Here is a 13213-nt window from a genome sequence, read left to right as displayed (position 1 = left end):
ATGCCTCAGATGTCTTACAATGTGTTGGGAGACAGAACTGACCTATGGACTGACCACATTCCCTGTGTGTAAATACTAGACTTTGGAAAACACATGTTCACTATACAAAAGAAAACATATCAATTGGTTTTCCATTTGCTTGAGAAAATTATTTGAGGGCTTCCTTCCCATGTTTGACTGTTTACTGAGGTTAGGACTATATCCTAAAAGGAATTGTCTTTTTGATTCCTCTCCCGCCCGCCCTCTGCCCCAAGTCTTCCAACACCTTTTGTTGTTGTTGTTAGTCGCGAAGTCGTGTTCGACCCATCGCCACATCGTGACCCCATGGTCAACATTCCTCCAGGCCTTCCTGTCCTCCACCATTCCCCTGAGTCCACTCAAGCTCACACCAACTGCTTCAGTGACTCCATCTAGCCACCTCATTCTCTGCCGTCCCCTCCTCCTTTTGCCATCTATTGTTCCCAGCATTAGGGTCTTCTCCAGGGAGTCCTTCCTTCTCATTAGGTGGCCAAAGTATTTGAGTTTCATCTTCAGGATCTGGCCTTCTAAAGAGCAATCAAGGTTGATCTCCTCTAGGACTGACTGGTTTGATTGCTTTGCTGTCCAAGGGACTTGCAGGAGTCTCTGCCAGCACCACAATTCAAGGGCCTCAGTTCTTCGGCGCTTAGCCTTCCTTATGGTCCAACTTTCACAGCCATACATTGCAACTGGGAAAACCATAGCCTTGACTATACGCACTTTTGCTGGCAGGGTGATGTCTCTGCTTTTTAGTATGCTGTCTAGATTTGCCATAGCGCTCCTCCCCAGGAGCAAGAGTCTTTTAATTTCTTGGCTGCAGTCCCCATCTGCGGTGTTCTTGGAGCCCAGGAAAATAAAATCTGTCACTACCTCCAATTCTTCCCCATCTATTTGCCAGGAAGGAGAGGACCAGATGCCATGATCTTAGTTTTCTTAATGTTGAGTTTCAAGCCAACTTTTGCGGTCTCCTCCTTCACCCGCATCAAGAGGCTCTTTAGTTCCTCTTCACTTTCTGCCATGAGAGTGGTATCATCTGCATATCTGAGGTTGTTGATATTTCTCCCAGCAATCTTAATTCCAACTGGTGATGCATCAACACCTTTATGTTGCTCATATTCAAATATGTCTCTACATTACACAATACGGGTGAACAAGAGGCACAGAATAACAAAAAGCATCCCTGTGTATGAACACTTCAAAAAATTAAGGTTGCCTTTGAAAGTATTCTGTGGGTGTGATGCAACTCCTGCTCAGGAAGGTGCTGTTTTATGTCTTGTCCTGGGGTGATGCACGAGGAGTTTGCCAGTGTGGTGTAGTGGTTAAGAGCGTGGGACTGGGACTCAGACAATCTGGGTTCGAGTCCCCGCTCGGCCATGGAGCCAACTGGGTGACTTTGGGCCAGTCACAGACTCTCAGCCCAACCTACCTCACAGGGTTGTTGTTGTGGGGATAAGATGGAGGAGAATGATGTAAGCTGCCTTGAGCCCTTTGTAGGAAAAAGGCAGGATATAAATCGAAAAATAAATAAACTAAATGCGAAGATCTGCTGCAGACCACGACTGCTTTGGTCTGTTCTTATTTATAGGAAGGAGCAAATACCTTCATAACAATTACAGGCAGCGACAGCAGCTCTTCTAGTTCCAGCACTGAGTGTCTTGTGGCACCTTAGCATGCCTGTTTTCAGCTGAATCACCATGACTTTTGGTGGGGTTAGCACAAACAAGCATGGCAGTGATATCTGCACAAATGGCCGTGGTAGGTGGCATGCGATTCATGGTCTGGCTACATGCTGCCCTCCTTTGATTTAGGGCTTTAAAGGCAAAGGGCAGCATTTTGATTAGGGTCTGAAAACAAATAAGCAGCTGGTGTGACTGGGACAGAACTAATTCATCATGACTGAGCCAAGGTCCATTGATTTGAATGGGGCTATACTAAGATGGCTAAATCTGGATCCAACCCAATGTTTTAACTAACGTATATGAAATACAATGTGTTGACATAGAAACAGCATTTTTTTTATTTCTGTGCAAGTGTGTGTGAGTACGTGGGGGGGGTGGAATATACTTTTACTTGTTCTTATTTCACTTGAATCTAGACAGCCACCCATCCAAATAGCATAAAATCAAAGAAATAGCATGATTCAAGCTATATTTTATTTTGCCTTATAGATTATTAAAGTTTACATTGATCCCTTAATGAAATTTATAAACAGATTACACACATATTTAATTTGTCTTTGCATGTGGGTAATTTTCATGTACAGAATACAAAAATTAAAAAATGTACACATTTTAATATGACTATGCTATCTGAAGTATAATTTTTACAACATATACAGTTACAAACATGCTTTAAAGAAAAAAATGAATCTCAACATATGCTCTATAATAGCTGTAAACTTGTTAAAATTAGTACAAAGACACTTGAGGATATGTAAAGGAAAACAAATCTGTTAAGATCCTGGTCCTGCAAAGTTTTCTAGCTGATAAACCTTTGCACTCCCAAAGAAAAGTTCAAAGATACATGTATGCCTTTCAAGGTAAGGTTAATTAGTATTTAAGAATTTTCCACTTGAAAATAAGAATGCACTAGCAATGTCAGCTGAGTTGAATAGCTGTGGTTTTAATAGCCCCATATACATTTTTACCAATATTAACCATCATATTTATGAATCAATAGCTTAATCCTTGCATATTCCTAGCTGGGTATTAAATATATAGAGAGACACATGAATGGCTAAGTAATAAACACAAGACACCAATAGTTATTTAAAAGACACCATAGCTGTTCTAATATTGTAAAGTTTGCTTCCTGGCTACTAGAGTGCATTGTTGACACACAAAGAAGAATAGCTATCGTATTGCACTGATGATTCTCCAGAGCTCCCAGGCAGGACCACTTTGTTCTTCCTTGTTTCCACCCTGTTTAGAGAAACCTTAAACCTCTGTGAAGCTTGTTACAACAGGCTTATATTAAGGTTTTCCAATGCTTCCTGATAATTGCTTATGGGACACCTGCCTAACTTACAACAGTGTTGCTATCAAATGTTGTCATTTGGACTTCCCTTCTTCATTTCTTGTCCCAGCAGTTGGTAAAGACAGTGTTCTGAGGGAGTGGAAACTGAACTGGATTTTAAATTATTGTACTGAGATAGTCAACATTTCTTTACCAAAACAAGCAAAATACCACTCTACTAGTGAAGTCGGGTGCTGAGCATTGTAGCCAAGGCAGGTCTAGAGGACAAAAAACAAGAGGAAGGTATCAGTATGCTTTGGGAAAAGCTAAGCCACACAAACTTTTAAACAATCACATAAGACTAAACATCCCTCCCACAAACCATTCAATGTAGTCCAAGCTGGCTTAGCAGCTGTGGAATGTAGAGTATCATTTGGGAGAAAGCCAACAAATAATACAAAGAGAATGGAACAGAGTTTCCTGAAAGATGACATGATTGCCTACAATTATGAGCTGGCATATTCCTGTTGGGATGTGAGGATACATTGTAACATTCTGTTGCAGAGTTTATTTGTATATGTAGAGCTGTCAAGTTTTAAGAGCAGTAGGATGTAGAATTGATGTTTTGGAAGTGAGCTTCACACAAAAGACTTAATTGCAGTTGACTTTTTGGTGGCCAGGAAAAAAACGCAACTGCCATTCACATTTATTATTGCAACACTGGGACAACTGGATTTCTTGTGTGACTGCAAGGGGCTATAATGGATAAATGCAAATATTCCTCACTTGTTATCCAAGAAAAATAGCTATCTGTATCATGTACTATAAACCTGCATCGGGCAGTATGTGCTGCATTTAAGGAAAAGTGGGGGTTGTTCATTTATACTCTATTCTGGTGTGTTATTAGCATCAGAATGCTCATGGTTTTATGAGGAGCCATCGCCAGTTTGCTTGTGCCAGTTGGGGTTGATCAGGTAAACAGGATACAATTGCCCTATCCTCTCACACTTTGTTTAGAAACAAGTTAAATAGGTGTATTATTCAAACAACAGTTGCTGCTTACAGATGCCTAGAGGAGTCTTCAAGTTTGTGTTTAACTGAGGTGCTTAGAAGGTCCTTGAGCAAACATGCGAATTGCTGCATGTCCAAAAAACTTTGCTTGTGAAACAGGCAGAAAATTTGCCATAAATGGGGGAGGGGGGGCTGGGACTTTATTAGAGTGCCTGATGAACTTTCTATTGAAATGAACATTATGTCCAATGCCCTTGTAGCTCAGTTTCCTCTCTGTAAAAAGGCATATTGCATGCTTAGGTAGTAAATGTTTTACAAGAGCTATCATTTTTATATTTGCTGTATTATAGAGAAAAGGGAAATGCATTCTCAAGCAAGACAGAACCATAGGATTGGACAGGCCCTCAAGTCACAGTACACGATTCAGGCATTCCTGCATATAGAACAGCCTTCATCCTTTTGAATCCTAGGACCTACCTGCAACAAACAATACCAAGTCTTATTTATTTTTAATGTATAAGTACTTCCCTTTTTTTCAGGATGGCTCTACACTGCAGACAATGCTGCTTTAATATTCAGTCTCCCAAAGGAACCCTAGGAATTGCCATACAATCAGGGTTGGTTTGTTGCAGAGCTTTCCAATAGAATCCCTACCACTTGTAGCAAGCTACATTTTCCCAGTTATTTCTGATCAGAGCAGGAAAGTTATGCTTGTTGAATTAAGATGGAACTAGCATCAATTTACAATTTAAATATTTGACATCCATCCCTTATTTCTAGGGATGTAGGTGGCACAGTGGTTTAAACTGCTGTGCTGCTGGGCTGGTTGATCGAAAAGTCGCTGGTTCGAATTTGCACAACGGGGTGAGTTCCCGTTGCTCCATCCCAGCTCCTGTCAACCTTGCAGTTCGAAAGCATGCAAATCCCTTATTTCTACTACTTCTTTAACTGTAGGAAGCATCAGGTGTTGTAAAAGTTTGGAAAAGACATTAAGATGCTCTAACCTGAATATTTCTCGTATCATCTCCTAGGTATTCTGAAGGGTATTTAAACTGCTACAATTATACTTGATGTTTCCAGAAAATAAGAAATGCTTATATTCTGATATTGTTATCTATTGATCAATTTGTTTTACTTTTGGTCAGTTTGTTTATAAATTGCAATGACACCTTTTTATGTAAGCAAATTTAAAGTGTCATTAGTATGATGCACCTGAGTGGCTACCAACCCTGCTAGTTTGTAAACCAGCAAATCTGTTACTTCTGTATATTAATCTATTGCTACAGGAGCCTTTGCACTGTAAGCACTCAAGATCATACCAGCTTTGGGGTCGTTATGCATTGAGAATTCAGTTTGGCACAGTGCAGTTCATAAGCTCTTCATTTTTGATGATAATGCATTTCCTAATTTCCTTGTGAACAGAGGCTCACATGCATTGTGCATATACAACTGTCAGGTGCCATATACAGAGTCCATGGTACCCTGATCATGACATGGTATCAATGCTCTTAATCTTTCTGCTCCATGTTCAAATCAATGGGGCCTACTTCCATTTGAGTGCCATGACATGGTTTTGACCTTCTGATCTTGTCTGCAGGCAATTCATCCTCACCCTCCAAAAGCAGACCAGGATTTAAAAACACATTATAAATCTGCTGCAACAGTAAAAAGTCTGGCAGGGAAACATCTGCTTCTTTTGTAATCTTAAAATGAGGCTAGAGCAATGGCTGAATACATTAGAGAGCTCAGCTGAGTCCCCCACCCTTCTTCCATTAGGAGCTTTCAGTTTTTCTTTTCCAAAATCAAACGATGGAAGTGCTTAAGTAGCAATTCTTTATTATTGGAAGAGTGTAACATATATTCCAGACTTAATAAACCTTGCATTAACATGTAATTCCACCCCTCCTCCAACACTGACAATTGTGTGAAAATTAGCACAACTCTTATTTCCAAGTAGTTAGCCAAAAGGATAGTCTTGAGCCTCATGAGCTGTCAATGGAACTGGAATAATGAGTGCTGAAGGTGCATTAGCAGCCCTTAATAGCCATGCAGGGAAATGTCTAGGAGGAGCCTTCTTGTTAGGCATAGCTCCGTTTTATCCTAAATGCTACTGCCTATAAAACAGACAGGAGGAGCTCAAATGTCTGTTTCTCTGGTGGCTCAGTGTCCAAGGGGCAGTAGCAGTGCTTTATTGGCCAGTTCAGAACCATGGGTAGCTTCTGCACTTGCTTAACGTTTCAGAAAATTACTATTCCTGCGAGTAGCCAGCTTCAAAAATAGATGGATTCTGTACGTAACTGCCTTCTTTGTGAACTCATGCACAGTAAAGAAATGTAGGGTTGTATCCAATATTAGTCCTACATAGAGTAAATGCACTGTACATAGATTAACATTGAGTCCAACCCCTAAAAAAGCCATGCTGGACTGGGTTAAAGGCCTACTTATTCAGGCATCCTGCTTCCCACAATGACTAACCAGATGCCTATGAAAAGTCAGCAAACTGGATAGTGCAACAATGTTTTCCTTCATGTGTTTCCCAGGTACTGTCATATGCAGAAACACATATAGGTGAGCACTAACCACATGGCCAGTAACCATCAAGAGCCTTATCTTCCATTAATTTGTCCAATCCTCATTTGAAGCCATACCAGCTGGTGGTCATTTCCACATGTTACAGGAGCAAATCCCATAGCTTAGTAACATGCTGCATAAAGAAGCGCTTTCTTTTATCTGCCATGAACTTCCCACCTTTTAGCTTCAGGGGTGAAAAGCATTCTAGTATTAGGGAGGAGCATGACTCCCTATAGATTTTCTCCACACAATGCATCATTTTGCACATTTCTATTGTGTTTGCCTACACTTCTTGGACAAATAGCTTCAAATGTTGTAAGCTTTCCTCCTAACTGTTCCAGCCCCTTGATTATTCTGTTGCTCTTTTCTGAGCATTTTCCAGCTGTGTGGTAACCGTTTTTGAGATGTGGTAACCAGAACTGTATTCCAAGTATGGTTACACCACTAACATGCTTAAGGACAGAATGTTATTGACAGTTTATTTTAGATTCCTCTTCCAATGATGCCCAACATGCAATTTGCTTTTTTCACAGCAGCAAGTGCCAGGTCCTATCAGTGTAGACAGATGCCATGAAATTTTCATGGGAAAGTTGGAACCATGTCCCACCCTTCTCTCTGCTTGACATGCAAGCCATTTCAGCTGTTCAAAATCATATCTCTACACCATGTTACAGTTAAGAGCATGTGTTCCTGTTCACTGCCACTTGTTATGAGCAAGCAGCTCCCACAGTGGAACTTGCTACAGAATAGGCTTGCAAGTAGATTTTCTGGAAAAGAGGTGGGGGGAGGGAATCCACCTAAGCTCATATTTATCACCCAGGTCTTGCAATATTAACCCAAATACATAATATTTCAAGACACAGTAAGAAACTACACAGTCATGAAACATTGCAAGTGAGAAGAACTGGATTACTTTTGCAGCAGTAGCTCAATGAGACATCCTCTTTAAAATTCTACCCTGCTCTTAAATTTCTATATTCTCAGTGACCTGATGTGATTGCTTTGGCTGGATATCCTTCTGCTGACACCACTGAGAGCTCTCAGTCAATCTGTTCTCTGTTGAAATCAACTCGCAGGTGGGCCTTGGTAATAAAAGTTTGTTTGTTCATCTGTTTAAATAGTATGCATCCAATGAATTTCTTAACATTGATGCAGCTAGTTTGGATCTTGGAAAAGTCACCAAGACTTTAAAATACATTTGTTACTTATAACATAGTCCATACTCAAAGATTATAGTTGGATGGATACTGTATGTGTGTGTGCTTTGTTTACTGAGGCTTACAAACATCAGCTGTTTTCTGGAGTGTAGGGTTCCCAGATGTATCTCCTTACAAGCCACTTTTCCTTTGCTTCTAAAGCCCTTATCAAAATCCTACATCTGCTATTGTAACTTAGCTTAAGTATGTATGGCTAAAATCACACCTATTCTTTCCCAGTTTCCCCCTGTGTTTACTTTCCTCCGACTTCCTCTGTTGAAGGAGAAGCCTTCTAGATGTTGTTGAATATCAGTTCCCATCATTCTTCACCTTTGGCTATGCTGGCTAAGGATTGCAGGAGTTGTACTTGAACAGCATCTGGAAGGCTACAAGTTGCCCACCTGCCCATTCTGTTGTCTCCTTTATATTAAATTATAGCTGACAAGCACCCTTATACCTTGCAACTTACCCGACCCAATGATGGGGTACCAGTTTGGTGGCCAACTGAACCAATCATAGGCAAACAAGAATGGGCTGCATGTGGTATCTTTGGGAGACCAACAGTAGAGGATGTCTGCTTGTTGCAAAAGCTTACTTCCTCCCTCTCCTCCACCAGCTTCTGCCCAGAAAGTCTTCATAAAAGTTACGGCATGGCCATGGCCAACATGCCCTTTGTCATTTTCTTGCTATAGGCTGCTACATTTCTGTGGCCTGGTCCACATGACAGGACATCCCATGGTGTGTTGTCACACACATCCCATGGTGTGTTTGTTTGCTCCAGGGTGGCTTGTGTCATCCAGACCTGGTGTCATTGCCTCAGTGGGGTGTGTGTTTGTTAACCACACCCAAACTGCTCTGGGTAGCTACGCCATGTCAGGTTGTTCAGGGCTGCTTTCTGTGACATGGGGACTAACGTGCTACTGTTAAAGCACAAGAGGAGACCAGTAAAAAAACCAACACAAAGTATGAACATCTTAGAGAAGAGCATTAAACTCTTGACAGTTTCATGTGAATCTTGTTGCATGTAGACTAGAAGGAAATTGCATGCAGTGACATTCGGCCTAAGGCAACCTTTCTTGACCTGGTTCGCTCTGGGTGTGTGGGATGATCCATCATCCCCAGCCAACCAGGCTGACTGGGGATGATAGGAATTGCCATGCAACACATCCAGAGAGAATCAGACTGGGAAAGATTAGACTAAAGCATTGCTATTTAGCAAGCTCAAGTGACCCAATTTATTATCAATTTTACCCATGTTATTTTTAACTTTAATTTTGATAGGAGAGTTTCTACTGGGGCTGTACATAGTTCAGGCTTCATAGTCACAAAATATTTGCCATTGCATGGGTGATGCAGAGGAAACACTTGCCTCTGTCTTGTAGCAAAGCACAGCAGGACAGCGGGGCGTCAAATGAGTCCCTTTCTCTGTGTAGCTTCACTCAGAGAGTGAAATAATTGACAGAGAGCCCAGTACTACTCACTCATTTGGAACCATGCCCTGGAGTTCACATAATACAAGTACTTTTATTATGCTGCTTCCCCCTTTAGTTCATTCCCACCCCCCCCTCTGCTCCCTCCCCTTTGCTCTTATTTTCAGGACAAATAAAATCACGAAGAATGGAGCCCAAAGGAAATTGTTTGCTGTTTGGGGTTAGCAAAATGCCCCCTCCCCAGACTGTTTGGAAATGAAAGGAAAATTTGGAAATGGGTATATTCTGGAGGACCAATTCACTTATCCTCACAGTGTTCCTTAAGCAATGCTACAGGGCAAGGCTTGGGCAAGCCCAGTTCTGCTGGCGCCTGATGTTATTGCCACACACTTATGAATACGCCATGCCTAAATTTAGCCCAAGAGCAATAGAATTGGAGATACCTCATGGAAACGGCACTCTAGAGTGCAGTGGCATGCATCGCCGGTGGGAACAGTGATGTCTGTGCAGTTTTCGTCTTGCAGCCAGGTTAACTGGAAGATAGGAGAGCATTAAAAGAGTCAAGATATCAAAAATAACCGCAGGTAAGCAGGAAAGGTGTTTAACATATTTTTGGAAGGCATATATGCCCACTTGCTGCAGGATGCCATCTTCTGCATGGACAGGATTCCTACTGTGATACTGTCATTTCATTCTAATTAAGAAGCACAAAAGTTCATTGATGGGCTTCCACTAGCTAAGCTGTTTTTTTTTTCCTTCAGAAATCATCTTCCACAATCAGATATTGCCACATGTAATAACCATTTGCTAGACTTGTGTAACTACAGAACCTTTAGCTGGCAATGGGCATGATCCACTTAAATGCAAATGCCCTTACAGTGCAATACTTTGTGTGCTAATTTGTAAGTGAATTCCATTATAATCAGTGGGCTTTACTCTCATGTAAGTATGTGCAGGATTGCAGCTTTATTACTAGCATATAAGTCCCAATGAACAGAACAGAATTTATGGAGTAAGCATGCAGAAGATTGCCCTGGACAATCCACTAAACTTTAATACGAGTTTACATGTAACTGGATTGTGTTATTTGGCTTTAGCACATGAAATAAAATGTTTGAAAATAAGAGTTCTTACATTCATCCAGAAAAAAACTAGTGGTTTAAGGATTTTATGTATTTTCTCTTACATTCTGTGTCACCTAGAGAGCATTTTACATGAGAAAAGGTGTTTGGAAAATAAAATAAATAATGATAGGAGTCACCTGACTAATATCAGTACTACAGTGCTTGAAAACAGGAGAGAATTACCACCAGAAGTAGTATATTTTGCAGTTCCCTGCAAAAGATAAACTACATTTGTGGACAACAGAAATCCAGTAAGCTTCACTGTTCCCCTTGGGGGCTCAAAGACATTACTTTAAATCTGTGTCTAGCAACTACCTCTCCCCACATTTTTACTCTAGAGTAAGTGGAGGGGCCCCAGTCCAGTTCTTAAAGGCACCTCATGCTAGAATCTGGATTGCCATCTATGCAACAACTCTAGAGTAAACATAATGTCTGTTCTGGCCCTGGCATTGTAATAGTGGCCTACCTGACAGGGTTATTGCAACACAGTGCAAACCCTGTCTGAGCATTTAAGAGAATGTGCTGAATAAATTCTAAGCACCGTTGATGCATCCTGGTGCCTTGAGCTGCTGAAAAGGGAGGAAGGAGGCACAGTTCATTTTGCAGGCCATTGCAGAAGACAGAGAACTGGACTGGGATATGGGAAACATGCAAATCTCCACTTATGGTCACTGGGTATCCTTAGTAAACTGTCTCCCAAGTGTGCAGCCAGAATGCCTATTTTCCTGAAAAGAAATCTCAAATCCAAATGCAATAGTATTACCAACACCTTTGGATCTACTATTGGGAACAGCAGGATGCTCTGACCCTGAATGACTTCTGTATTTTTAGAAGCCTGAAATTCTTTAAGTAACCTGGGAATATGCTGTGGGAAATCTTGTATTTTGTCCCAGCATCCTGCCAGATGTTGCCAGAGCTGCCCACAAGCTGGCCGAAGGCTAGCAGGGGCTACTTGCCCTGGACTCCTGCCAAATGGGGGATCCCAACTTACATTCTGTGTACCTTGTTGTCCTCTGCACCCCACTTCCCACACACCCGCATGGGCCCTCATGGCAGATCCCCAATGTCATGCCTACTCCAGATCCCACTAAGTCCTCTGTGGGGTCCTGGATGCTTTAGAAACATTCCAGAAAAGCATCCCCAGCAAGTCTTTTTCCTCTCTACACTGTAATTAAGAGAACGGCTTTTCAGGATTGGAGCACCACATGACTTCTGGATAACTCACTCCTTTGGCTCTCTTCTCTTTTCCCCATAGAAAGGGGGGGGGGGGGAAGACTCTAGTGGTTTTGTTAGTTTGTAAACGGACAGGTTGGCATTGTGGTGGAATATTTCTTTGATTCTTGCCTACCCCTGCTTCACTTTTCAACTTTTTTCCTGCCAGCTGAAGAGGGCTGGAGAAGTATGCTGATCACCAGCTGGGGCTGGGGCGCAGTGCTCCTTTTTGCCCAGGGCTACCATCTGTTCCAAGCTATTTGCTCTAGAGTTATTGCTAATGAAATGGCTGCAGAATTACTGGTTGGGGATATCCACTTTAATCAGAAAAGTGAATCGTCCCACTGTTGGCGTGCAGGTAGGGTATTTATGCAACATTTACTTTTCTAGAAATTCTGTACACCGGGGCAAATTTTATTTATTTATTTATTTATTTATTTATTAAAACATTTTTAATTTTACCTTTTGCGCTTTCAAATACTGAAATCTGAGTGCTGTCGGAATCTGGGACAGTATATTTGACTGAGCGAAGAAGAAAGGCTCAAAACTATCCCCCTCCATACAAAAATCAGAGCTCTATTAAACCATCCTCGAAAGTTATAAAAGCTCAGTTCAGGCAGATACTAGTCAATGATTACGGATAATTTCTAATGGAAAACGGTAAACATGCATGCATTGAGCAGCTATTTCGGAAGGTTTTGCACGATCCAAGCTTTTTTCCTCGGCCGTTCCAATTTACTCAATTTATGGCTCTATTGCTTAAGTGATGAATTGACGGGTCTCAAGCAGAACAGAACAAAACCAAACGTACAGTTCCCGTTCCCATTCCATTAATTACGGTAAAGCAGCAGGACAAGCCTAGACCAATGTACCATTTCGCGAAAGCGTTTAATGCTGCACCATACGCCCTGATGTTGCCATGATCATAATTCATTCTTAACCTGCCATCTTCTAACGAGCGAGCAAAAGAAACGGGTTTGCACTGCACGTGAGAAGGTAGGTGCATGCAGAGGCTGAAGCGCAGCACTCTCCATTCTTTCACGGCGCGGTCCTATCTGTTGCCTACTCGGAAGTAAGTCCCATCGAGTTCAATGGGACTTACTCCCAGGTCAGTGTGCCTACGATTGCTGCCTTAGAGAGAGGTATGGGTTAAACCATACCATGGCTTGGGGTGGGGGGGGGGGGCAAACGTAGCAGCACAGATATGCAAGCGCTATATAGGGAAATCCAAGGAGCAGGCACCATCCTTAGCGCACAAGTCTTACCCACCTGGCCTCTGTCCGTCGATAAGGAGCATCCCAGTCAGGAGCAAAAGCCAGGTCCAAAGGAGCCGTTGGAATCTCATGCTTGCAGGCGTGCGGTCTCCACACCACCCCCGGCACGGATCCGGGATTCCTAACACTCGCAGCGAATGAGACGCCCTCCCGGAAATGTGCGCCCGTCTGCAGTATCTCTCTGGTTCAGCTCACATTCTCCTGACCAGCCTCAGAGGAAGGCACAACCAACTGCCTTTTCCAGCAAGGTTAACGATTGCAGAAGGCAAGGTTACTCTTCCTGCACTGTGGCCAGCGCCTCCCCGGGTTTCCCTCTCTGTCACTCCCACTTATTTTCCATAAGCCAACAACAGGAAGGGCGGGGGGAGTCAGTGTGTAAACTGCAGCTTCTGTCAACGTTGGGGAAACAAGGAGCTCCCCGG

The 13213-nt window shown here is 42.3% G+C and overlaps 2 protein-coding genes across 2 annotated transcripts in view; one reads left to right on the top strand and one right to left on the bottom strand.

The window, feature by feature from the left end:
* The window catches only part of TMEM192 (transmembrane protein 192), a 29618-nt gene extending 26331 nt beyond the window's left edge, over positions 1–3287 (top strand). The window contains exon 7 of the transcript XR_006414808.1: positions 3277–3287. The gene's annotated coding sequence lies outside the window, so the exon portion shown is untranslated. The remainder of the gene's footprint in view (positions 1–3276) is intronic.
* On the bottom strand, positions 2153–12894 carry APELA (apelin receptor early endogenous ligand). The gene is made up of 3 exons (XM_044430833.1): positions 12787–12894; positions 9625–9714; positions 2153–3251 (listed from the first exon to the last, which is right to left on the bottom strand). Exons 1-2 carry the CDS (start codon positions 12860–12862, stop codon positions 9626–9628), a joined length of 165 nt encoding a protein of 54 aa, XP_044286768.1. The 5' UTR covers positions 12863–12894; the 3' UTR covers positions 2153–3251; position 9625.
* Between the last annotated feature and the right edge of the window lie 319 nt (positions 12895–13213).

This window comes from Varanus komodoensis, unplaced genomic scaffold (assembly GCF_004798865.1).
Source record: "Varanus komodoensis strain SLA01 unplaced genomic scaffold, ASM479886v1 scaffold21, whole genome shotgun sequence".
In the NCBI taxonomy this organism is placed as follows: Eukaryota; Metazoa; Chordata; class Lepidosauria; order Squamata; family Varanidae; genus Varanus; species Varanus komodoensis.
This window is presented reverse-complemented; position numbering and strand designations above follow the sequence as displayed.